The sequence below is a fragment of the Anas acuta genome, chromosome 9 (genome assembly GCF_963932015.1).
Source record: "Anas acuta chromosome 9, bAnaAcu1.1, whole genome shotgun sequence".
Classification (NCBI taxonomy): Eukaryota; Metazoa; Chordata; class Aves; order Anseriformes; family Anatidae; genus Anas; species Anas acuta.
The window spans coordinates 18,086,819-18,111,578 of record NC_088987.1 but is presented as its reverse complement, the minus strand read 5'-3'; the positions used below and the strand labels follow the sequence as shown (position 1 = coordinate 18,111,578).

The 24,760-nt window shown below is 52.1% G+C and overlaps 3 protein-coding genes across 3 annotated transcripts in view; 2 read left to right on the top strand and 1 right to left on the bottom strand.

Moving 5' to 3' along the window:
- The window catches only part of OTOS (otospiralin), a 475,301-nt gene that overhangs the window by 63,210 nt on the left and 387,331 nt on the right, over positions 1-24,760 (bottom strand). The window lies entirely within an intron of this gene.
- LOC137861231 (PHD finger protein 7-like) lies at positions 13,384-14,908 on the top strand. The gene is made up of 6 exons (XM_068692382.1): positions 13,384-13,500; positions 13,691-13,792; positions 13,936-14,060; positions 14,175-14,337; positions 14,425-14,531; positions 14,788-14,908. Exons 1-6 carry the CDS (start codon positions 13,384-13,386, stop codon positions 14,906-14,908), a joined length of 735 nt encoding a protein of 244 aa, XP_068548483.1.
- On the top strand, positions 21,086-22,594 carry LOC137861230 (PHD finger protein 7-like). Its single transcript, XM_068692381.1, has 6 exons — positions 21,086-21,202; positions 21,393-21,494; positions 21,638-21,762; positions 21,877-22,039; positions 22,127-22,233; positions 22,474-22,594. The coding sequence occupies exons 1-6, from the start codon at positions 21,086-21,088 to the stop codon at positions 22,592-22,594; spliced, it is 735 nt and encodes a 244-aa protein (XP_068548482.1).

The following is a 24,760-nucleotide window of genomic DNA, read 5'->3' as shown; positions in this document are numbered from 1 at the left end:
TTAATTTAATACTTACTGTAATAATGCAGTGAATAAAAAGAATAGTTTAAATCAAATCCTGTCACTAAGGTGAAGAATAATTGTTCTCAGGTTGAGAGAGGTTAAATTCAATTTGGTCGTTAAGAAAAACTGTCAGAAATGTTTGATCAGGAACAGTCTCCTTAATGAGGTGGTTGTAGCTAACTCGTTAGAGAAAATGAAGGCAGCAATACGGATTCTTTTCTTACACTTATTACTGTTTCCTGTGAGGAGTTGTGTAGCTGACCCTCTTGCATAGGTTTTGAGATCCCCAGCCCAATAAAGTTACCTGTCCTCATAAAATTGTATATGCTATCGAGCGCAGACCCCCTCTCCTCCCAGTATAAAAGGCTATTATAAAGATGATACCAACGATTTATGTACTTCTATTGTACATCTGTAGCAACAGATGACCATGGCTTTGGGGAAACCCAAGCCTCCTGCCTTGATCAATACAGGCTACAGCTGCTGGTCTGAAGCCTGCACAAGTCTCCTGATCCTCCTCTGGGGAACTGCCAAGGGTAGCTTCAGTACTCCTTTATCCTTACTTCATGAAACAAAAGCCAAAACCCAACAACCAGAAGAATCAAAAGAAAATCCCCAAGCTACACAACAATAAATTTGTTTGGATGTAATAATCTCTCTTTTCCTCAGTCCTACAAATTACATGACAACAAGCTCTACAGTAATAAATTGTTTGGTTTGCTACTGTACAGTAGCCTTCACTAGAATTCATCAACAAACTTTAAGTCAACAGGCTTCAGTTTAATTAAAGTTTCCAACTCTCTACTGTTTTACTACCCTTTCCTAGATTAGCCAATAAACTGTGGGGTATATACACTTTTATGAGAAGCAATTGTTGGTTTTTCCTTAAACAGCTCACATGAGGGGTAACTCCCTCTAAGCAATCCTGCTTTCCTAGTCATGCATTCGTCAGAGCACTGCTTGAACTGATTTCTGCCCGTAAAGGTAGAACGGGCTGGATTTGATCAGAGGTGGACGAGGGTGTAGCAAATAAAAGCATCTATTAGTGCCTGAGGCATTATTTCAATTGAATTTAGTTCAGTGGTTCATAATCTATGGCTTTTAGCTCCACGGAGGGCCACAGTCTGTGAACAGCCAAACAGCTGTGACAACTGTCAGCGGGCTTACAACCCTTTGTAGGTGTTCTAACAGAATAACGAAATCCTCAAGTCCCAACTGAGAAGTACAAACTAAAACCCCTGGAAAGCAATGACAGGCTTTGGATCAAGCCCTGGCAATATATATGAGTTGCTCAAGGTCATAAAGATGCTGAAGACAGGGAAGAAGAGCCCCAGCACTCCCAGGGGCTGCCTGTTATACATGACTCTGAAATCCTGGAAGAAACAGCCAAGTATCCATGACAAGAATGGGTTTCAAAATATTTCTCAGTTCCCCAGGCTTAGAAAGAAGTTGGAAAGGATGTTGAAGAGCTTTACTTGCTTTAATTTATATCAGAAAGAACCACTCCACAGAAGCACACAAAACACAGCATTTATGTCAAATTTACCTAGCTTGGTAGCTGAACAACCAACACAGCTAATTCTGCTCCAACTAATTCTTAGCTCAGGCTGTGCCTTCAGCACAATGATGCCGTGGGTTTAGTTTATTCAAAGAGAGCTCTGGATTTGCTTTTTCCAAAGCTTACAACACCAGCTGCTCAGTAACTAACCAGAAAACAGAAGTTTGAATTCTGTACAGAGCACATTGCCTCACGCAGCTGCTTTTCTGCACGTGAGCCCTTTTCATGGGCACACTTTCTGACAGAACTGCCTCAGTTCCATCCTGCTTGCTCTGCAGTCTTGCCCAGCCATGGTTTGGGCACGTCATCTACAACATTCACATAAAAAGTCTCTAGGTTGGGGGTAACTGGCCAAACACGTGCCAAGGAACCAGAGGTTCTTGTTGCGAGCCAGGCAGCAGGGCAAGCTTTGCCTGCTGCTAGGAGGGAAGCACGGCAGTGTGCAAACCTGAGCGGGCCAGCAGACAGGAAGGCATGTCCCAAATCTGACAGTATTAAACTTCTTATCATCGTGTTTCCTGGCCAGCAGACACAAGGATTTTGAGTCTGTTCGTACAAAGATACTCTGTTTCTGGAAGCCTGTCTTTCCTTTTAGAGGTAATACAGCATCAGAACAGGCACTGCAATCACTGCTGAGAAAGAACTTCTCTGGAACCGGGGAAAAAGTTTTACCTGACTGGCCCCCAACACCTGCTTTGCTTCTGAGTTTAGTTTCACTGACTCAACACAAACCATAAATGTGCACAAGTATCAAGTTGTACCTGAAGAGAAAATAAGACCTTATCTTTCAGGTCTGGTCTGCAAAAGAGCTGCCTCTCAGTTGCCCCTTTCTTTTCTGCAGGAGAAATCCCTGCAACAGAGCGGGATGGCTACATTTATGTTTAAATTGGGATGTTTTCAGGTGACTCTAAAGAGACAAACTGGAGCTGTTCATGGGCCCTAATGAGAGTGTTAATGTATATAGTGTCTGATGTGCGGCCCTGAGTAGGTCTTGGATAAAAAACATCCTTGAAGTAACTTGCCAAGGCAAGCTCTCAAAGCAGGCTCGGGGGCTGCTTTGGAAGAGAAGCAACGCTCCCAGGAGAATGTCACCACTGCCATTGTCACCTCTCAGAGGTGTCAAGCAGCACCTCTTTGGGATGCTGCCTGCCATGGATTTCGTTGTTCTTTACTTTCTTGCAATAGCAGCCAACATTCTTCTCCCCCCGGCTTTTCCCTCGTCCTCCTCCCTTCCATAAAAATAAAAGCTAAGAAATGGAAGACAAAGGCAACAAGGTTTATGACATTTCTTCAGACACAAACAAAAAAGTCATCTCCAGAGAAATGTGCTATAGACACACCTGCAGTCTGATAACTGTCATCCTCAAGAGAGATGCATGCTGTAATTGAACGACACTGAAATGCCAGTGCTACTTCATTATTTTTAATATATGCCTCCCTTCTGTAAACCAGCATATCCAAATCATAAGCATTAAGAGCAATACTTAATTTCCAAATGAGCTTTCTTTAAACTAAGGGTGCACTAAGGCATAGTTGTGTGTTTCAGGTATTTCTGAAATCTTGGGCTCGAGCCAGGGGTTCCCCTGCCTCCCAGGCTCCAGACTCAGCCCACAGTACAACAAAAGCTTCTCCCGGCTGCCTGGGCAGTGAGTTCTCATTGTCTGGGCTTCAGCCTTGTTCACTTAGACAAGAGGCATGTTTTGTGTGTTACCACAAGTTCTCCTAACCATAACAATGCACTTATGTAATTCATAATATTGAATATCTTAATCACGCTGAAAAGTTGCTGAAATACACGGCAGTGCTTCTCTGTTTCTTTTTCTCTCCTTTTTTTTCTCCCTGACGTGTAAGCACCACTCACAGAAAAGCATCTACCAAGAGCTTTCCTTGCTCTCCATCCCCAGCTGCATTTCCTCACACTGTACTGCTGAATTAACCCTGTAAACGTATACAGATAATCAAGAGCACTGACCCAGCACTGTCCATACTAAATTACTTGTGGTTTCAAACACTGCTCTCCGGCTGTTCCTGTAAAACACCAGAGGCACTCACATGCCCAAAATGTAATGAATGAACACCAACAGCAAAAGCTAGGGTTAAATAAGGCATGCTTGCAGCATAGTGCTTTTCCACACAGCATTTGTGTCTGTATGTGCAGGGCTCGTGTTTGCAGAACCACAGCACACTCCAGTCCTGTACAAAAATCTCTCCTCTGCATTCACCAGCGGGGGCTCACAGCTGACCCTCCTGCAGCAGCATTTTCTCTCCATCTTTCCAGCCTTATTAAAGCTGTCATTTTTCAATGCGGAAGCCATGAGATAACTGCGCCTTTAGACCTCAAGCCTTCACCTGACCTAATGGCTGAATATACAATCACAGGGTAATTACAGTCTCCCATGTATGTTGTACAACAGATGTCTGGTTTGCAGCAAAGAAACTCATGCAGAAGGCAGCTCTGAGCCCATTTAAAACACCAGTAGTGGTAAATGGGCTTTTAACTCACACCAGCAAATGGTGTAAATCCAGAATATTAAAAGCACAAATGTGCTGTTAAAGAGAATAAGAAGCAGATTAAAGCCATAGCACCGTGAAGTTTTGGGAAGACAGCCAGTAAGAGCAGAAAAGGAAGTAAAAACACTTCCTTGTGCATCCTTCAGGGTCATTTTTCATGAGAAGCCATAAAGTTAAGAGCCTCAGCCTGTAGGAGAGGCAGCGATCAAAACTGTGACTAGCCTTTCTTTTAGGAAAATACCCGCATTGAAGCTCCTTTTCTATCGCATCTTCCCATTCATTCAGCACAGAGGCCTGACAGCCTCAATCTAAAGGCTTTGGGGAAGTCCCATTCATTAATTTGTTTTACAAATCACTTTTCCTTGCAGAACATAATTAAGACCTATAGTATCTAACGAGTATTCTCCTCTGCTTAGCACTGGCATTACAGAAGAAGAAAAAGGTCCAACTACATCCAGCTGCAGTAGGCCTTGCTCACAGCTCATGGAGCAACAGAGCTGCCCGGTCTCACTTCCCTGCTTGAGCTTCTGATCAACCCCAGCGCAAAAGCTACCACGCATCCTGTCAGAACATCTGGACAGAGCTGACTGCAGTGGATCAAACTACTATTTTTTCCTATCATAAAATATAGTTTAGAAATAAAATCGTTTTGCATGCATTTGCACCATGGAACTGTTAAAATACAGCAGTGTGACTCTCTTCTATTACTTCAATAAAATATAAATATTTTGTTTGGACAAATTAAATGAAATCTTTCTATATTTGTGAACAGAATTTTGGCAGAATTTTTGTTTTATGTACAGGTTTTGTATTCTGACTCTAGGGAGCCAGAATTCCTCCCACGTGCTGACTGCCATAGCAAGAAATGATGAAAATATCCTCTTAGGCTTCTCTTAAAGTCTGCAGCTGGTAAGAGACCAAAATGCTTTCCTGTCTACTACCCAACTTTAATATTTCATTCCTGATAATCACCTGAGGAATTTCTGCATCTGACTTCATTAAAAGAACCACTTAATGAGTGTTGCGACTGAATTAAAGTCAAATCTCCTGGTGCTTCCTCCCAAGCCTTCCTGTACCTGCCACAAACTCCCCAGCCTCCACATACGCTGCTAAGACACAGCAGCCTGCCCGTGCCACCAACGTGAGCCACATCAGAGCAGCAACCTGCCTGCTGCAAGGAGAAAGGGAAAACAGGCACTTCTCTCTGCAGAGGAGCAGGAGGAGTAAGTCTACATCAGCGTTTTGGTTTGGATGAGCCGAAAGCTTTTGAAGCAAACCTTTCAGGCATCCCTGCTCACTCTGCCTTGGCTTGCACCACTCAGACACCTCTGGCTGCACTTTCGGTTGCACTGAACTGGAAGTTGTGCTCCAGGCGTGCTTTCAATGTGCTCTGCCCTCCAGTGAGCACTCGGCCCATTCAAATTCCACAAAAATCCGCAGGAACTTCCTCTACCCCCAGAGCACAACATGGATGGCTGGTACTCAGCTCCAGCTGCTTCCCAGCACAGACCTGTTCCTCCTGTGCCTACTGCTCGTTAATGCAGAGGGAGCCCCAGAGGAGAGGTGAGGGGGTCCCTCAGGGCACAGGCAATATACTCGTGCTTCTGGCAGTAACAGCAGCAAGGGAGCACCTGAAAGAAACATGAGGAACTTCATAACATGAGAGACAGCAAAATAATTTCAGTACTGTCGTCCAGAGAAAAAGCAAAAGAGTTGGTTCTGCCTCCGAGTCTGCCAGCCAAAATGACAGATCCATCTGGGAAGTACCAGGTGAAAAGAACCCAAGGCTTTAGGAAATGAGCTCTGACTGACTCCCAAGCAAGAATGCAAAAGAAACAAATCACAGAATCATACAATCAGTAAGGTTGGAAGAGACCTCTGGGATCATCTGGTCCAACCATCCCCTTACTACCAATGTCACCCACTAACCCATGTCCCTAAGCGCCACGTCCAACCTTTCCTTGAACACCCCCAGGGACGGGGACTCCACCACCTCCCTGGGCAACCCGTCCCAATGCCTGACTGCTCTCTGTGAGAAGAAATGTCTCCTAACTCCTAAATGTCTATGAAAACAGCCTTTTGCTCTCCCTGGTTAAACACACTTTCAGAGCTCAACTGAAGACCTGCAGTATGAATGCTCCTCTTGGGGTGACACTGTAGCCAAGGCAGGGCAGTGCCAGTTCTCTGCCCTTCCCAGCTCCTACTTCGCACCATGTGCCTTCTCATCTAGTATCTCACAAGCTACTTTTTAAAAAGCAGCATTGTCATGTTTGAGTTGAACAGCATGCATAATCTGAGGTTGCTACATTGCTTTAGGGAATTAGCTGCCATTTTACTTTATGCTATTATGCTAAAATTACTTCTAAGTGTCAGTTCACTTGGAAAATTGCAAAATGTCATTTTACTTTTGGTTTCCTTACAAAATTATTTGATTCTCGCAGTCATGGGATATGAGCTAACCATTGCCACAAGCAGACATGCAGCAATTCTGACCAGCTGGAGGCTGATCTACCTGGTAGTACAGCAGGATGATTTTAGCATTGGGTGGCTTTACGTATTTTACAAATGCTATTCAGATGGCAAAATTCACATGAAGAAAATCCATTAAGCTAGAGAGCTACATCAGTAACAGAAATGACACTGCAAATAGACAGTCCTTTGAGGAGAAGAGAGAATATTAGTGGTTACTAACCTGGAAGTGCTGGACCTTTCCCACCTCTCCTTGTGCCAAAGGAAGGAGCAGACTAGGACTCAGATGAGAATTTTTTTTTTTTTAAATCAATACTTTTGAAGGAAAAGTTGACTTATAAAGTTTTTGGTTTAGAAATTAGTAAGCAGATTAGTAATTATACAACCTTTTACCTTTTTGCTACAAAAAAAAAAAGTAGGAAGGGAGAGAAAGAACTGAAGTTTCAGAGTCTGGATTTTCAGTGAAAAATCTATGTTTTTATAAGAAGGCGACATGAAAAATTAAAAAAAAAAAAAAAAGCACTGTTAAAAAGCCGTTTTGAAATCAATTTTGTCAGCAGATGCTTAGACTAACCACACTGAAGAACTTCATGAGTCAGACCTATGCCAGAGGGAATCCTGCATTCACTCTGAAGCAGGAAGAAAAGGCAGCACAAGGCCCCAAAGGACTGACTGCAGATTTGATTCCTTCCAACTTCACTATCATACCCTCAAGACCAAAGAGAGGCTTAGGAAGACCTGGCACAATCTAATTGTTTTTTAAGCACATCAGCTGGCTGGGCTTTGCCCAGAGATTATTAATGAAAAATCTGACTGACTGAAAGACCAAATGAGAGTTTATTGCCTAACCTTGTACCCAAAGTAATTGTAATTAAGTGGTAGCCTGGGAGAGTCCATGAGCAATCACAGAATTACAGGGGTTGGAAGGGACCTCCAGAGCTCATTGGGTCCAATCCCCCCTGCCAAAGCAGGTTCCCTACAGCCGGCTGCCCAGGTAGGCATCCAGACAGGCCTTGAATATCTCCAGAGAAGGAGACTCCACAACCTCCCTGGGCAGCCTGTCCCAGTGCTCCCTCACCCTCATCATGAAGTCCTTTCACATGTTGGTGTGGAACTTCACTTTTTGTGGAACTTTTGTGGCCATTGCCCCTTTTGCTGTCCCCACAAATCACTGAAAAGAGGTTGGCCAAGTCCCTCTGTCTCCCACACGTCATGTATTTACAAACATTGATAAGATCCCCCCTCAGTCTTCTCTTCTCCAGGCTGAACAGACCCAGGTCTCTCAGCCTCTTCTCACAGGGGAGATGCTCCAGGCTCCGGATCATCTCTGTGGCCCTCCGCTGGACTCTTTCCAGCAGATCCCTGTCTGTTTTGTACCGGGGAGCCCAGAACTGACCAGGGCAGAGTAGAGGGAGAGGATCACCCCCCTTGACCTGCTGGCCATGCTCCTTTTAATGCACGCCAGGATCCCTTTGGCCCTCTTGGCCACCAGGGCACACTGCTGGCTCATGGTCAACCTGCCATCCACCAGGACCCCCACGTCCTTCTCCTCAGAGCTCCTCTCCAGCAGGTCGTCCCCCAGCCTGTACTGACACGTGCAGGACTCCACACTTGCTCTTGTTAAACCTCATTTGGTTTCTTCCTGCCCAGCTCTCCAGCCAGTCCAGGTCTCACTGAATGGCAGCACAGCCTTCTGGTATGTCAGCCACTCCTCCCAGCTTTGTCATCAGTGCACTTGCTGAGGGCAGACACTATTCCCTCATCGAGGTTGAACAGGACCGGACCCAGCACTAACCCCTGGGGAACACTGATAGTCACAGATCTCTAGCCTCACTCTGTCACCGATCACCACCCTGATTTCAATAAATATTTAGGACTAGACAAGGATCATCCTCAGAAAGGATGACATAAAAGGATTAGAGACTCCAAGCCAGGAAAAATTGTACAGAGATAGGTTTATGACAGTTCGGAATTGTTTATTCCCTAAAATTTTAAAATGAGTCTAAGCGATATAGGTGGAAAATTGGGGTGTTCTTGTTTTTTCTATTATTTTGAAAATGTAGATTTAAGATGCAAATTAAAAATTTAATTTAAGAGTGTTAATCCAGAGCAACAGAAAGTATAAGATCCCAGAAAAGGTACACAACTGCCTTAACAAAGGATTATTTAATTACTTACACTGAACAATTTAAGTACTTCTTCCTTCCCCCTCCATGTTTAAGTCTTTAGGGTCCATCTTTCAAGTTCCCAACTATGCAATGACAATCAGACTTTATAAAACAAGAACTGAGACTCGTGTGATCAGTATGATTCTGTGAGTGGGGACTCTAAGGAAAAAGTGATCAAAATGCAATTGAAGTGATGCTATTGCCCAACGTGTAGGTTGCAGAGCAATGAAGAAGCAGCCTACAAGGAGATCAGAGACTAACAAAGCACATTAATGCTTTTGAATTTGCTATTAATGGGAAAAACAGGACTCTGCATTGTCGCTTTCAAACCAAACCATAGGAATTGATTATCTGCACAAGGACCCCAGCATGCCCTCTGTTTCTAGGACAGCTTTCATCTACTAAGGATTTTCCTTCCCGGATTTCTGTCCTCAGCACGCCTTTATCTGAAGCCAACTCTGAGTTAACAGGCAGTCACCAGCAGCAAAGAGGTTGTTCTGGACACTCAATAAACCAATTCTCTGCTAGCTTTCCAGGGAGAAAGAGAAAAATCCAACAGCAATTTTCAGTAGTATGGAGTACCATCAAGGCCCATTGTTCAGACATACCTGGAGTCAATGCACAAGGTAAGGAGCCTCCTTACCTTGGAGAAGGTAAGAAGAGTAAGGTGGCCCAAACCTTTGTTTTCCAACAGGCAGTTCCTTCTGCACACAGGGACAGCGACACCGTTCTGACAAGTGTTTTTTTGTAGACAAGCAGTCTGAAAAAAGTTAGTCTCCACAGAGCCTTCATTTCAAAACAGAAGGCATCCACAGCTTTTGGCCTTCTGTGAGACTAAAAGGATAAGCTCTTAACATCAAGAACTGCCCCAATAAGCCTCAGCTTATTATTATGTTTAGACTTAATTACAAGAAAGGTTGATTACAGTAAGTTTCCTATCATAGCAGCTCTCCCTATTGCCTTTGGTGGGGATAATACAGATTAACTATCTGGGAATAGTTTCCTTAGGGATTTGCAGTACCTTAGGCTTTCCTGTGGAGAACCTACTGACAGGGTACTCAAAGTCACCCTGTGTTATACCATCTTTGCAGCAAATCAGAGCAGAGGAATCTCAGGAAGACACTGCGGCAGTAGTACGTCAGTATGTAGTGTCCATCCATTTTCTGAACTTTTGGCATACTCAGGGCTCAGATTGGACTTCCAGTCTTCCCAGGTGGTAGCAAAATTTCTCCATGGACAGACACCCCCCCTCACCTTGTCCCCACAGATGCACCCATCTCTGCTAGCACTCTCCATCATCTATTACTTCCTGCAGCCTTCAGGATTAAACTGTCCTAAAACATTTTGTTCATTATTGCCCTCTATGAAAGCAAAATACTCTTCTACCATTTCCTCAGTCCCCATAGGTACAGATTCCTATGCATGGGATCTTTTCTTCTCCTTCTTTAAAGGGAATACCACATTCATCAGATTTTGCCAGGATTATTTTTTTTTCCATTATTTTATCTTCCTTTATAGAAAGCAGCTCTCTCACTCTGTCTTGGGTGCTGTCATTACTTCTCGTTTCGATGTACTGTCTCATCTTCCCATCTCCTGGACATCTTTCAGTATTTTGATCTTCTCTCCTTCTTTCTTATTCTATCATTCTATTTCCTACTGTCTCTATTCACAAGCTGCACTCCCATCTCAAGACGGGTGTAATTTCTTAGTTTCCTGTTTCCCCTATTAGTTATGCCACTGGTGAATCATCCTAATTGCAAAGAAGAACGTACTCCTCATCATTTCTGAATTTGGTTTACAAATCTGATTGAGTGATAGGAATAAATATTACATAAAATGAATATGTAGAAATTAGCTAGCCACTAAGCACAACGCTAAGGCTGTTCATACAGATTGAGAACATCCGATAGGAAATCATAGGGTAGACATCTCGGTGCGCCATTTAATAATGTCAGCCATGTTTTACAACCAAGACGTAATTTGTTTCTACAGATAACTATTAAAATCGTCTGCTTTTTCCGCAAATGAAAACATGGAAGTTGTAACAGATCTGTCAAGTATTTAGCAGAAACTGCAATCATAACCAATAAGAAACAGAACTGCTGCATGCGTTTATAACCACAAGTAAGGTCTGGGTAAGAAGAACAGTTTTCATAAACACCAATTTATTAAACGAGTATCAAAGAAGTGTTACATTAAATGGTAAATAGGGATTATATGGGACACACTTGTGAAAGTCTGTAGTGGGTTTATGTGGAAAGGTTTTGGTAGCAGGAGGCTGCAGGACTGCCTTCTGTGGCAAGAATCCAACAACTGCCCATGTTAGATAAGGGGCAGTCTCAGCCAGCTCCAAAAGGATCTGCTTCCGCCCAGAGCTGAGCCAGTAAGCGATGTTGGTTGTGCCTCTGTGAGAGCAGATTTAAGGAACAGGTGAAAAAAAAACTGCTGGACAACAGCAGCTGGAGGATGAGGAGTGAAAAAAGAGTTTGCAGACACCAAGTTCAGTGAAGAAGGAGAGAGGAGGAGCTCTTCCAAGCTCGGGCTTGGAAGGCACCTCTGCAGGTCACCTGCTCCAACCCCCATGCTCAAGCAGGGCCACCTGCAGCCACGTGGACACTGGGCACCACTGAGAAGAGCCTGGCTCCATCTCCTTTGCACCTTCTCTTCACATATTGAGGTCCTTCAGCCAGATCCCCACAGGCCTTCTCCACAACGAGCACTCACGGCTCTCTCCAGCTCTCCCCAGAGGACAGATGCTCCAGTCCTGCCACCAGCTTGGCTGCCATTCACTGCGCTCCCTCCAGTAGGCCCATAGCTCTCCTGTCCTGGGGAGCCCAGAACTGGACCCAGGCCTCCAGCTGGGGCAACTCCAACGAGCCTCGGGCTCTCCAGCTTTCCTCCCCAGGGCCTCAGCTTCAAGCTTCCCTGGCGCCAACTCCAGGAGGATCCTGCCAGGCCATTTCTCCGGCCTGCCCAGGGCCCTCTGGAGGGCAGCACCACCCTCTGGTGCATCCCTATCTCCTCCCAGCTTGGATCAGCAGCAGACTTGCTGAGGGCACGGCCTGCTCCGCCCTGCGCATCATTCATGAAGAGGCTGGGCAGGACTGGGCCTGGACGTGACATTGTTGCTACTTCGTGTCCCAGCCTCGCATCTCTAGTGGGTTTCTGTGGCAAGGTTTGGGTAGCAGGGGGCCGTAGGGGTGGCTTCTGTGAGAAGGCTCCAGAAGCTGCCCCATGTTAGATGAGGGCCCCGCTGCTGGCCAGAGCCAAGCCAACAAGCAACGACTCTGGGAGAGCGTATTAAAGACAGGGGAAAAAAACAAAAACCAACCAAGCAACCAAAACAAACATGTCTACACAGCAGCTGGGAGAGGGAAAGGAGTGAGAAACAGCCTTGCAGGCGCCAAGATCAGTGAAGAAGGAGAGAGGAGGAGAGGTGCTCCAGGCACGCAGCCCAAGTCCCCTGCAGCCTGTGGAGAGGCCCCTGGTGCAGCAGGCTGTCCCCCTGCAGCCCATGGAGTACCACAGTGGAGCAGGGCTCCACGCTGCAGCCCGTGGAGGAGCCCCCGCTGGAGCAGGTGGCCCTGCAGTGACAGAGGCTGTGTCCTGTGCAAGACCCCTGCCGGAGCAGATTCTGGGCCAGCCCTGTAGCCCGTGGAGAGGAGCCCATGCAAGAGCAGGGGATGGAGGGGGAGCTGCTGCCCGGGGGGGACCCGGGCTGGAGCAGTGTGCTCCTGAGGGATGGAGCCTGTGGGACGGAGCCATACTGGAGCAGTTCTCGAGGAGCTGCTGCCTGTGGGAAGCCCACGCCGGATCAGTTTGGGAAGGACGGCACCTGTGGGAGGGACCCCACGTTGGAGCAGGGGACAAGAGTGACCGAGAAGCAGCGGCAGAGACCAAGTGCTACAGACTGACCGCAGCCACCATTCCCGCATTCTCCTACGCCACTCGGGGGGAAGAGGGGGAAGAGGACGGGTGGGGGAAAGGTGTTGGTGTTGTTGTTGTTGTTTCCTTTTGTTTCTTTGTTTCTCACTTCTCTGCTTCTCCTGCAGCCCGTGAGCCATCTCCCTGTGCCCTCCTCACAAGCCACGAGGGTTTCTCCCTCGAATTTTCTCTCCCTTCCCCAGCTGAGGAGGGAACGAGACAGCAGCTGGGTGGGCACCTGGCCGCCAGCCTAGGCCAAGCCACCACGGCCATTCACGGGGATGAAGAGGCTGCACCGTGGGCTTGGAAGCCCAGGGGGTGTCTGTGAGGCTGGGGGAGCTCCTGGGCCCTGCCGCATCATCCACCACTCCATGGTCTCCTAGTGACACGGAGGGAGCACTATGACACCAGTGACACAGGCGAGTCTGGGGGGGACTTTGCGTCTCTGGTGAGCGCCAGGCGTGGAGGCAGCAGCTCCTGGCAGCGAGGCGAGGCCAGGCGAGGCGAGGAGTTGCTGCGCAGCATGGCTGCCGGAGAGGAGGAGAAGGCCCCTGAGGCACAGGAGGACGGTGAGAGCAGATGCCCCAGCAGCTCCCTGGAGGTGGAGGGCCCTGAGCACCCCCTGGGGCTGTGCAGAGCCGCTTGGGCTGTGGACAGCCGGGGACGCCCTGCCAGGAGCCCCCGAGCAGGCCCTTGCGGGCGGCCCTCGGGGACACCTGCCAGGTGCTCAGTGGGGGGATGCTCTCATCCATGGCTGCCGCCCTGCCTCCCCCAGAGTGCGTGCTGTGCCACCGCTCGGACACCAGCTTGGATGGCTGCGGGCCGATGTTGCAGGTGGACGGGGTCTGCGCCCACGTGCACTGCCTGGTGAGCTCCCCGCGGCTGCCCGCGCCTTTCCCCAAGCCCTTGCCTGGCACCTGGAGCCCACAGGACTGGGTCATCCCCAGCGCGCTGCTCGCTGGCTGTCACCTCCTCCTGCTGCGCTGCCAGCACAGCCTCCCCACCATGGTCCCTATCTCCTTGCCCTGAGCAGCTGCGGGGCTTTGCTCTCTTCCAGTTTCCAGCCCAGGGCCTGTACCAGCGAGGCGCTGAAGAGGAAGGAATCTTCGGATTCCTCTGCGCGGATATCAGGCGGGTAGCGGGTCGGGCAGCTCGCAAGGTGAGGGCTTTTTTGGAGCAGACGAGGCTTGTGGCAGCTGAGCCCAAGCCCTGGCAAAGAAATCCTCGAGGCTCTGGACAAGCTCCGGGCAAGTGCCAGTGGCCCCGGCCACGTCCCTGACGGGGCTGCTGTGCTCTTTGCAGCGCTGCTGCGTCTGCCGCAAGAAGGGGGCCACCGTCGCCTGCTGGCAGAAGCGGTGCTCGCGCCGCTTCCACCTGCCCTGCAGCTCCCAGCGGGGCTGCATCTCGCAGTTCTTTGGGGACTACAGGTACGAGCTGCCCTAGCTTGGGCTGCAGCCCCCTCAGCCTGCGCCCTGCAGGCAGAGTCCCCGCTGTGGCACGCGTGGTCCCTGGCCTCACTCAACTCTTCCGTCCTCACGCAGCTCCTTCTGCTGGGAGCACCGCCCGCAGCAGAGCGTGGAGACGCTGCAGGAGGGGCACACCACGTGCATCATCTGCATGGAGGTGGTGGAGGACAGCCTCTCCTACACCACCATGGTGTGCCCCTCCTGCAAGCACGCCTGGTTCCACCGGGGCTGCATCCAGGTAGGAGGCCCTTCCCTCTGCCAGCCCGCAGGGACACCATGCGCCCGCAGCGGCGTCCTGCTCACACGGGGAGTCTCTCTTCCACAGGGACAGGCGCTTCGGGCGGGCCTCAGGCACTTTGCGTGTCCTCACTGCCGGGACCGGGAGCGCTTTCTCCCTGAGATGCTGCAGATGGGAATCCGCGTGCCCAACAAGTGCGTTCCTTCCTTCCTTCCTTCCTTCCTTCCTTCCTTCCTTCCCACCCCACTCAAGGCAGGAGAGGGCACAGCCCCAGGCCCTAATCCCTCCAGGCAGACTGTCCCCAACAAACGGGGCTGCCTGCCTGGGGGACAGGAGGATGCTGGCCTGCCGCCAGGGATGCCCCTGAGCCCTGTCCCAGCATCAGCACTGACACTTGCTGAGTGAGTGCCCCAGGAGCTCGTGACCTTTCTTTCCTACTTTCTCTTGAAGAAAGCCGGCTTGGGAGCAAGACGAGGAGGAGGAGCCGGCACTGCCACAGCTGTATGGCCGCTGCGATGCCAGGCAGTGCCTGTACAGGGGAGGCCGCGAGCAGTGGCAAGAGGAAGGGTGAGCATCCACAGCAGCAGCTCCCCGGCTGCTGGGGGCTGTGAGCCACATCTCCAGCAAGCCGTGCAGTGGCTGCTGGGGCTCTGCCCAGGCACCTTCCCCTCTGCTGGGGCGCCGTGAGCAATGGTTCTGGAGCCTTGGGGGCCTTTGTGGCGCCACTGCCTGCTGGGCTCTGCGTGCTCACCAGCACAACTTCTTCCCCAGGCCCTGGCAGCTGCTGCTCTGCTCCTCCTGTGCCGCCAGCGGGACCCACCGCCGATGCTCCGGCCTTGGGGACACCACGCAGCAGTGGGAGTGCGCTGGCTGCGCTGGCCCGGGCACTGGCACTGGTAAGGGGCACGGCGTGCTCAGCCTCGGGGCGGCAGAGCCCTCCGTGCCCTCTGCAGGCCAGGCAGGGTGGGCAGATCCGCTGACCTTCCTGCCTCCCCTTGCAGCTCCCAGCTCCTCACCCTCACCACCGGAGAGGAGAGCCGGCCGTGGCAGGGTGCTGCCCCAGCGCCACAGCCCCTACAGCCGGCCACAGCCCTGATCCCGGCCCATGGACAGATGCTCCAGGGGGAGCACAGTGTGCTGCGGCTCGCTTTGTGCATTTTCCTGCACAAATAAAGTGGTTTTGGTTTTTTGTCTACATGACTATCACTTCTTGAACACTCAGACTAAGACATAAATACACGCAAAACACCCACCCCTCAAAAAAGAAAAAAGAAGAAAGGAGGCACTGCTATTTAACAAAGCAGACCTGACCACCAAGCAGGAAGCTGACCCCCAGTGCTGTGCTGAGCAGAAGCAGAGCCTCAGCACGTGGGCACTTGAACAACTCGGAGAAGAGTCAAGGCAGAGACAGACCAACCAAATCAGGACTGGAGCACAAACGTTTAGCCCAACACTTTTTTGGTTTTACTATCATTAAAGGAATATATTTATTAAAGAATAACTTAAAAGTGGTTGTGGCCTCGAACTACCTTCTCCTATGTCGTGGTTTAACCCGGCCGGCAGGTAAACACCACGCAGCCGTTCGCTCACCCTCCCCCCTCCCTCTCTGGGACGGGGGAGAGAAATGGAAAGTGAAGCCCGTGAGTTGAGATAAAGACAGTTTAATAAGACAGGAAAATAATAATAACAAAATAATAACAACAATAATAACAATAATAACAATAATAATAATATGGTGATAATAGGGAAATAATAATAATATGTACAAACAAGTGATGCACAATGCAATTGCTCACCACTCGCTGACCGATGCCCAGCCTAACCCCGAGCAGTCCGGCCCCCTTCCCCCGGTTAGCCACCCCTATATATTGTTTAGCATGACGTCAGATGGTATGGAATACCCCTTTGGCTAGTTTGGGTCACCTGTCCTGGGTCTGTCCCCTCCCAGCTCTTACTGCACCCCCAGCCTGTCCGTTGGCAGGACAGAGCAAAAGGCTGAGATGTCCTTGGCTTAGTATAAGCACTGCTCTGCAACAATTAAAGCATCGGGGTGTTATCAGCACTCTTCTCATCCTAAGCCAAAACACAGCATTCCACCAGCTACTAGGAAGAAAATTAATTCTGTGCTAACTGAAACCAGGACATCCTACCAGAAGCCGATGCTCAGCCTCCGCTTTGGAAGAAGGCTCTATGCAGAGTTACCACCCAAAGACAGCAATATTCTCCTTTCAGCATTATGGATTGAAATACGGTGTCCTGTGAAGGGGCTCCAGCAAAGACAGTTCAAGCCAAACAAGTTGCAGCAATGGTCTGGCTGCAAATAGAAGGATAGATAGAAGGTACTTCATCAATATAAGCCTCCCCGCCTCCCATACTGACACAACACCTCCTGGCTTGCTCTGGAGGCCAGCCTCGCCTCAGCTCTCCCTTGCAGTCACCAGCCAGCCTGGAGCTTCCCCTACACAGGAGGCCACAGCCCCTTCCTTGCTCAGGACCACCCCCAAGCACTCCCAGCTGCAGAGGAAAGGGCCAGGTGCCCACGAAGACACACCAGGTTCACAAGACTACAAGTGCCAGGCCCAGCCCCATCGCAAGCACAGGTCTTTGCAGAAAAGGCTCTTCTTGCTCTTCCCACCACTACTAACCCTTGAGAATGCTACAGGGAGGCAGAGGATGCCCAGAAAGAAGGAAGGGACAAGAACACGACACATCAGTGGAGCCATTAAGGAAGCATCAAACCAGAGACGTCTGCAGAGGACAGAAAAGGTCTGGCAGGAACCATTCAGTCCCTCCTTCCCTCAAACGAAAGAGGAAGCAAGAAAAACGGAGGAAAAGCTTCAATGCAAGAAGACCTTGCAAATCCAGAACGGCATCCTGGAAAGCAATCATCCTCACAGAAAAGCCATGTTGAGCTAGCACCCCAACAAAGCACAAAGCTGCTGGGCAAGGTGACCGCCTGGTGTTTTAAGGCTGTTTGTTGTTCAGGAAAGGGAAGCCGAATAGCCAGCATGACACCAGGGTCTCATCTCCCACATGGCCAGCACTAATGCTGCTGCAACATTTCCCTTTGGATAACCAACACTCCTGGCAAGAGCAAGGGTCCTTTGGAAAGCTGAGGTCTAACGCATGCTGAGTTAAGATACCACCACCATCACTTCCAGCCTCCAAATAGCCAGCCGAGCCGCTGCAAGAGCCAGAGCAACAAGCACTCTCTGAGTGAGAGCACGCATACAGCAGCACCTTTGGCTTCAACCACCACAAACAAGCACTGGAAAAAAATCACATTTCCTTCTGCACCAACAATCTTTTTGCAGGGAGGAAGCACGCTCGCACACGAGTGTCCTACCTGCCCAATATTCTCTCTCACTTTGCTGCAACTGCTGATTACAAACACAAAAAGGTCTCTTTATTGCAGTCACTAGGGAGGAGACAGGCAGGGGATTGCACAACAAACAATCTGGCATGACAAATCTCACCAGCAACATAGGCATCTATCTAAAAATGCCTCTTCCTCATTGCTTGAAGCTAAGACCCTTCTGGAACTGTCATATGGAAAGCGTGCATTCATGTCCGTCAGAGGAGAGGGAAACAAGCTTTCAGGTCGTAGCCCCCATTTAAAAGAAAAACTCCCAAGAACCATCCAACAGAAGAAATCACCCAAGGACAAAGGCACCGCAGCCAGACACCGGCAGTGCACAGTGACAGAGGTAGATGAGCCAGCCTGCTTTGGGGATTTATTAAGTCGCTCCAGTCCCACAGAAACTGGACTGCACCAGTCTGGAAGAATGGGGAGGTAGGAGATAGAGGAAAACAGCTTTTTTTACTCGCCTCAGCAACCGCACAACAGAAAGAGTCTGTGCACTTTGCCAGGGCAGCAGGTAAGTAAGCAGAAGTAACAGGGATGCAACGCTAAACCAAAGCAGAAAAGGACAAAGATTCCAGTCCCTAGAAGACTCACCTGGCAGTGCTCTTGTCCCTAATTTGCCTGGCAGCTGTCACATGAAAAGACCAAACATTTCAAGGAAACACAGAGGCCCGTAGGGTAAGCATCCCAGAGAAAGATGAAGGAAGAAGGAAGAGCAAAAAAAGGTTGCAGCGTGATGGACACAGTCAGAGAAATCACACCAGATATTACATTACTCCCAAGGCCATAAGCAGCAGAGGAAGACACCGCAATGCTTGTTTCCAGCTTTTTCTAGAAGAAATTTCCACAAGTATCTTCTACAAGATGAGATTTAAGCGCCTCAAACCATCTCTTTCCTTTCACTCTCCACGTGTCCCACCCACCCAGCCTCCCCACATCTCTCCCTCCTGCCCTGCCCTTCTCCGTTCAAGCGATCATGGCCAGCCACTTCTCAAGGCCCTCGAAGTCAGCATCTCCCTCCTCTCCCTTGCTGCCACGGGTGCTGCATTCCACAAACTCCACCCTCACTGGCAGCTGGGAGAAGTCAAAGTCCTTGCCCTTCTTCCCCAGCTGATGCAAGAAGACCTTGCAAATCCAGAACGGCAGCCTCCTGGCAGCCTCCTTCACAGCTGCCCCGCTGCTCGGGCCTGCCTGAATGGCCGCGCTTTGCTTCAGGTCCCTGCAAAACCACCGGACACACAGTGGGCTCGGGCTTGGAAGGCACCTCTGCAGGTCACCTGCTCCAACCCCCATGCTCAAGCAGGGCCACCTGCAGCCACGTGGACACTGGGCACCACTGAGAAGAGCCTGGCTCCATCTCCTTTGCACCTTCTCTTCACATATTGAGGTCCTTCAGCCAGATCCCCACAGGCCTTCTCCACAACGAGCACTCACGGCTCTCTCCAGCTCTCCCCAGAGGACAGATGCTCCAGTCCTGCCACCAGCTTGGCTGCCATTCACTGCGCTCCCTCCAGTAGGCCCATGGCTCTCCTGTCCTGGGGAGCCCAGAACTGGACCCAGGCCTCCAGCTGGGGCAACTCCAACGAGCCTCGGGCTCTCCAGCTTTCCTCCCCAGGGCCTCAGCTTCAAGCTTCCCTGGCGCCAACTCCAGGAGGATCCTGCCAGGCCATTTCTCCGGCCTGCCCAGGGCCCTCTGGAGGGCAGCACCACCCTCTGGTGCATCCCTATCTCCTCCCAGCTTGGATCAGCAGCAGACTTGCTGAGGGCACGGCCTGCTCCGCCCTGCGCATCATTCATGAAGAGGCTGGGCAGGACTGGGCCTGGACGTGACATTGTTGCTACTTCGTGTCCCAGCCTCGCATCTCTAGTGGGTTTCTGTGGCAAGGTTTGGGTAGCAGGGGGCCGTAGGGGTGGCTTCTGTGAGAAGGCTCTAGAAGCTGCCCCATGTTAGATGAGGGCCCCGCTGCTGGCCAGAGCCAAGCCAACAAGCAACGACTCTGGGAGAGCGTATTAAAGACAGGGGAAAAAAACAAAAACCAACCAAGCAACCAAAACAAACATGTCTACACAGCAGCTGGGAGAGGGAAAGGAGTGAGAAACAGCCTTGCAGGCGCCAAGATCAGTGAAGAAGGAGAGAGGAGGAGAGGTGCTCCAGGCACGCAGCCCAAGTCCCCTGCAGCCTGTGGAGAGGCCCCTGGTGCAGCAGGCTGTCCCCCTGCAGCCCATGGAGTACCACAGTGGAGCAGGGCTCCACGCTGCAGCCCGTGGAGGAGCCCCCGCTGGAGCAGGTGGCCCTGCAGTGACAGAGGCTGTGTCCTGTGCAAGACCCCTGCCGGAGCAGATTCTGGGCCAGCCCTGTAGCCCGTGGAGAGGAGCCCATGCAAGAGCAGGGGATGGAGGGGGAGCTGCTGCCCGGGGGGGACCCGGGCTGGAGCAGTGTGCTCCTGAGGGATGGAGCCTGTGGGACGGAGCCATACTGGAGCAGTTCTCGAGGAGCTGCTGCCTGTGGGAAGCCCACGCCGGATCAGTTTGGGAAGGACGGCACCTGTGGGAGGGACCCCACGTTGGAGCAGGGGACAAGAGTGACCGAGAAGCAGCGGCAGAGACCAAGTGCTACAGACTGACCGCAGCCACCATTCCCGCATTCTCCTACGCCACTCGGGGGGAAGAGGGGGAAGAGGACGGGTGGGGGAAAGGTGTTGGTGTTGTTGTTGTTGTTTCCTTTTGTTTCTTTGTTTCTCACTTCTCTGCTTCTCCTGCAGCCCGTGAGCCATCTCCCTGTGCCCTCCTCACAAGCCACGAGGGTTTCTCCCTCGAATTTTCTCTCCCTTCCCCAGCTGAGGAGGGAACGAGACAGCAGCTGGGTGGGCACCTGGCCGCCAGCCTAGGCCAAGCCACCACGGCCATTCACGGGGATGAAGAGGCTGCACCGTGGGCTTGGAAGCCCAGGGGGTGTCTGTGAGGCTGGGGGAGCTCCTGGGCCCTGCCGCATCATCCACCACTCCATGGTCTCCTAGTGACATGGAGGGAGCACTATGACACCAGTGACACAGGCGAGTCTGGGGGGGACTTTGCGTCTCTGGTGAGCGCCAGGCGTGGAGGCAGCAGCTCCTGGCAGCGAGGCGAGGCCAGGCGAGGCGAGGAGTTGCTGCGCAGCATGGCTGCCGGAGAGGAGGAGAAGGCCCCTGAGGCACAGGAGGACGGTGAGAGCAGATGCCCCAGCAGCTCCCTGGAGGTGGAGGGCCCTGAGCACCCCCTGGGGCTGTGCAGAGCCGCTTGGGCTGTGGACAGCCGGGGACGCCCTGCCAGGAGCCCCCGAGCAGGCCCTTGCGGGCGGCCCTCGGGGACACCTGCCAGGTGCTCAGTGGGGGGATGCTCTCATCCATGGCTGCCGCCCTGCCTCCCCCAGAGTGCGTGCTGTGCCACCGCTCGGACACCAGCTTGGATGGCTGCGGGCCGATGTTGCAGGTGGACGGGGTCTGCGCCCACGTGCACTGCCTGGTGAGCTCCCCGCGGCTGCCCGCGCCTTTCCCCAAGCCCTTGCCTGGCACCTGGAGCCCACAGGACTGGGTCATCCCCAGCGCGCTGCTCGCTGGCTGTCACCTCCTCCTGCTGCGCTGCCAGCACAGCCTCCCCACCATGGTCCCTATCTCCTTGCCCTGAGCAGCTGCGGGGCTTTGCTCTCTTCCAGTTTCCAGCCCAGGGCCTGTACCAGCGAGGCGCTGAAGAGGAAGGAATCTTCGGATTCCTCTGCGCGGATATCAGGCGGGTAGCGGGTCGGGCAGCTCGCAAGGTGAGGGCTTTTTTGGAGCAGACGAGGCTTGTGGCAGCTGAGCCCAAGCCCTGGCAAAGAAATCCTCGAGGCTCTGGACAAGCTCCGGGCAAGTGCCAGTGGCCCCGGCCACGTCCCTGACGGGGCTGCTGTGCTCTTTGCAGCGCTGCTGCGTCTGCCGCAAGAAGGGGGCCACCGTCGCCTGCTGGCAGAAGCGGTGCTCGCGCCGCTTCCACCTGCCCTGCAGCTCCCAGCGGGGCTGCATCTCGCAGTTCTTTGGGGACTACAGGTACGAGCTGCCCTAGCTTGGGCTGCAGCCCCCTCAGCCTGCGCCCTGCAGGCAGAGTCCCCGCTGTGGCACGCGTGGTCCCTGGCCTCACTCAACTCTTCCGTCCTCACGCAGCTCCTTCTGCTGGGAGCACCGCCCGCAGCAGAGCGTGGAGACGCTGCAGGAGGGGCACACCACGTGCATCATCTGCATGGAGGTGGTGGAGGACAGCCTCTCCTACACCACCATGGTGTGCCCCTCCTGCAAGCACGCCTGGTTCCACCGGGGCTGCATCCAGGTAGGAGGCCCTTCCCTCTGCCAGCCCGCAGGGACACCATGCGCCCGCAGCGGCGTCCTGCTCACACGGGGAGTCTCTCTTCCACAGGGACAGGCGCTTCGGGCGGGCCTCAGGCACTTTGCGTGTCCTCACTGCCGGGACCGGGAGCGCTTTCTCCCTGAGATGCTGCAGATGGGAATCCGCGTGCCCAACAAGTGCGTTCCTTCCTTCCTCCCTTCCTTCCTACCCCACTCAAGGCAGGAGAGGGCACAGCCCCAGGCCCTAATCCCTCCAGGCAGACTGTCCCCAACAAACGGGGCTGCCTGCCTGGGGGACAGGAGGATGCTGGCCTGCCGCCAGGGATGCCCCTGAGCCCTGTCCCAGCATCAGCACTGACACTTGCTGAGTGAGTGCCCCAGGAGCTCGTGACCTTTCTTTCCTACTTTCTCTTGAAGAAAGCCGGCTTGGGAGCAAGACGAGGAGGAGGAGCCGGCACTGCCACAGCTGTATGGCCGCTGCGATGCCAGGCAGTGCCTGTACAGGGGAGGCCGCGAGCAGTGGCAAGAGGAAGGGTGAGCATCCACAGCAGCAGCTCCCCGGCTGCTGGGGGCTGTGAGCCACATCTCCAGCAAGCCGTGCAGTGGCTGCTGGGGCTCTGCCCAGGCACCTTCCCCTCTGCTGGGGCGCCGTGAGCAATGGTTCTGGAGCCTTGGGGGCCTTTGTGGCGCCACTGCCTGCTGGGCTCTGCGTGCTCACCAGCACAACTTCTTCCCCAGGCCCTGGCAGCTGCTGCTCTGCTCCTCCTGTGCCGCCAGCGGGACCCACCGCCGATGCTCCGGCCTTGGGGACACCACGCAGCAGTGGGAGTGCGCTGGCTGCGCTGGCCCGGGCACTGGCACTGGTAAGGGGCACGGCGTGCTCAGCCTCGGGGCGGCAGAGCCCTCCGTGCCCTCTGCAGGCCAGGCAGGGTGGGCAGATCCGCTGACCTTCCTGCCTCCCCTTGCAGCTCCCAGCTCCTCACCCTCACCACCGGAGAGGAGAGCCGGCCGTGGCAGGGTGCTGCCCCAGCGCCACAGCCCCTACAGCCGGCCACAGCCCTGATCCCGGCCTGGGGACAGATGCTCCAGGGGGAGCACAGTGTGCTGCGGCTCGCTTTGTGCATTTTCCTGCACAAATAAAGTGGTTTTGGTTTTTTGTCTACATGACTATCACTTCTTGAACACTCAGACTAAGACATAAATACACGCAAAACACCCACCCCTCAAAAAAGAAAAAAGAAGAAAGGAGGCACTGCTATTTAACAAAGCAGACCTGACCACCAAGCAGGAAGCTGACCCCCAGTGCTGTGCTGAGCAGAAGCAGAGCCTCAGCACGTGGGCACTTGAACAACTCGGAGAAGAGTCAAGGCAGAGACAGACCAACCAAATCAGGACTGGAGCACAAACGTTTAGCCCAACACTTTTTTGGTTTTACTATCATTAAAGGAATATATTTATTAAAGAATAACTTAAAAGTGGTTGTGGCCTCGAACTACCTTCTCCTATGTCGTGGTTTAACCCGGCCGGCAGGTAAACACCACGCAGCCGTTCGCTCACCCTCCCCCCTCCCTCTCTGGGACGGGGGAGAGAAATGGAAAGTGAAGCCCGTGAGTTGAGATAAAGACAGTTTAATAAGACAGGAAAATAATAATAACAAAATAATAACAACAATAATAACAATAATAACAATAATAATAATATGGTGATAATAGGGAAATAATAATAATATGTACAAACAAGTGATGCACAATGCAATTGCTCACCACTCGCTGACCGATGCCCAGCCTAACCCCGAGCAGTCCGGCCCCCTTCCCCCGGTTAGCCACCCCTATATATTGTTTAGCATGACGTCAGATGGTATGGAATACCCCTTTGGCTAGTTTGGGTCACCTGTCCTGGGTCTGTCCCCTCCCAGCTCTTACTGCACCCCCAGCCTGTCCGTTGGCAGGACAGAGCAAAAGGCTGAGATGTCCTTGGCTTAGTATAAGCACTGCTCTGCAACAATTAAAGCATCGGGGTGTTATCAGCACTCTTCTCATCCTAAGCCAAAACACAGCATTCCACCAGCTACTAGGAAGAAAATTAATTCTGTGCTAACTGAAACCAGGACATCCTACCAGAAGCCGATGCTCAGCCTCCGCTTTGGAAGAAGGCTCTATGCAGAGTTACCACCCAAAGACAGCAATATTCTCCTTTCAGCATTATGGATTGAAATACGGTGTCCTGTGAAGGGGCTCCAGCAAAGACAGTTCAAGCCAAACAAGTTGCAGCAATGGTCTGGCTGCAAATAGAACGATAGATAGAAGGTACTTCATCAATATAAGCCTCCCCGCCTCCCATACTGACACAACACCTCCTGGCTTGCTCTGGAGGCCAGCCTCGCCTCAGCTCTCCCTTGCAGTCACCAGCCAGCCTGGAGCTTCCCCTACACAGGAGGCCACAGCCCCTTCCTTGCTCAGGACCACCCCCAAGCACTCCCAGCTGCAGAGGAAAGGGCCAGGTGCCCACGAAGACACACCAGGTTCACAAGACTACAAGTGCCAGGCCCAGCCCCATCGCAAGCACAGGTCTTTGCAGAAAAGGCTCTTCTTGCTCTTCCCACCACTACTAACCCTTGAGAATGCTACAGGGAGGCAGAGGATGCCCAGAAAGAAGGAAGGGACAAGAACACGACACATCAGTGGAGCCATTAAGGAAGCATCAA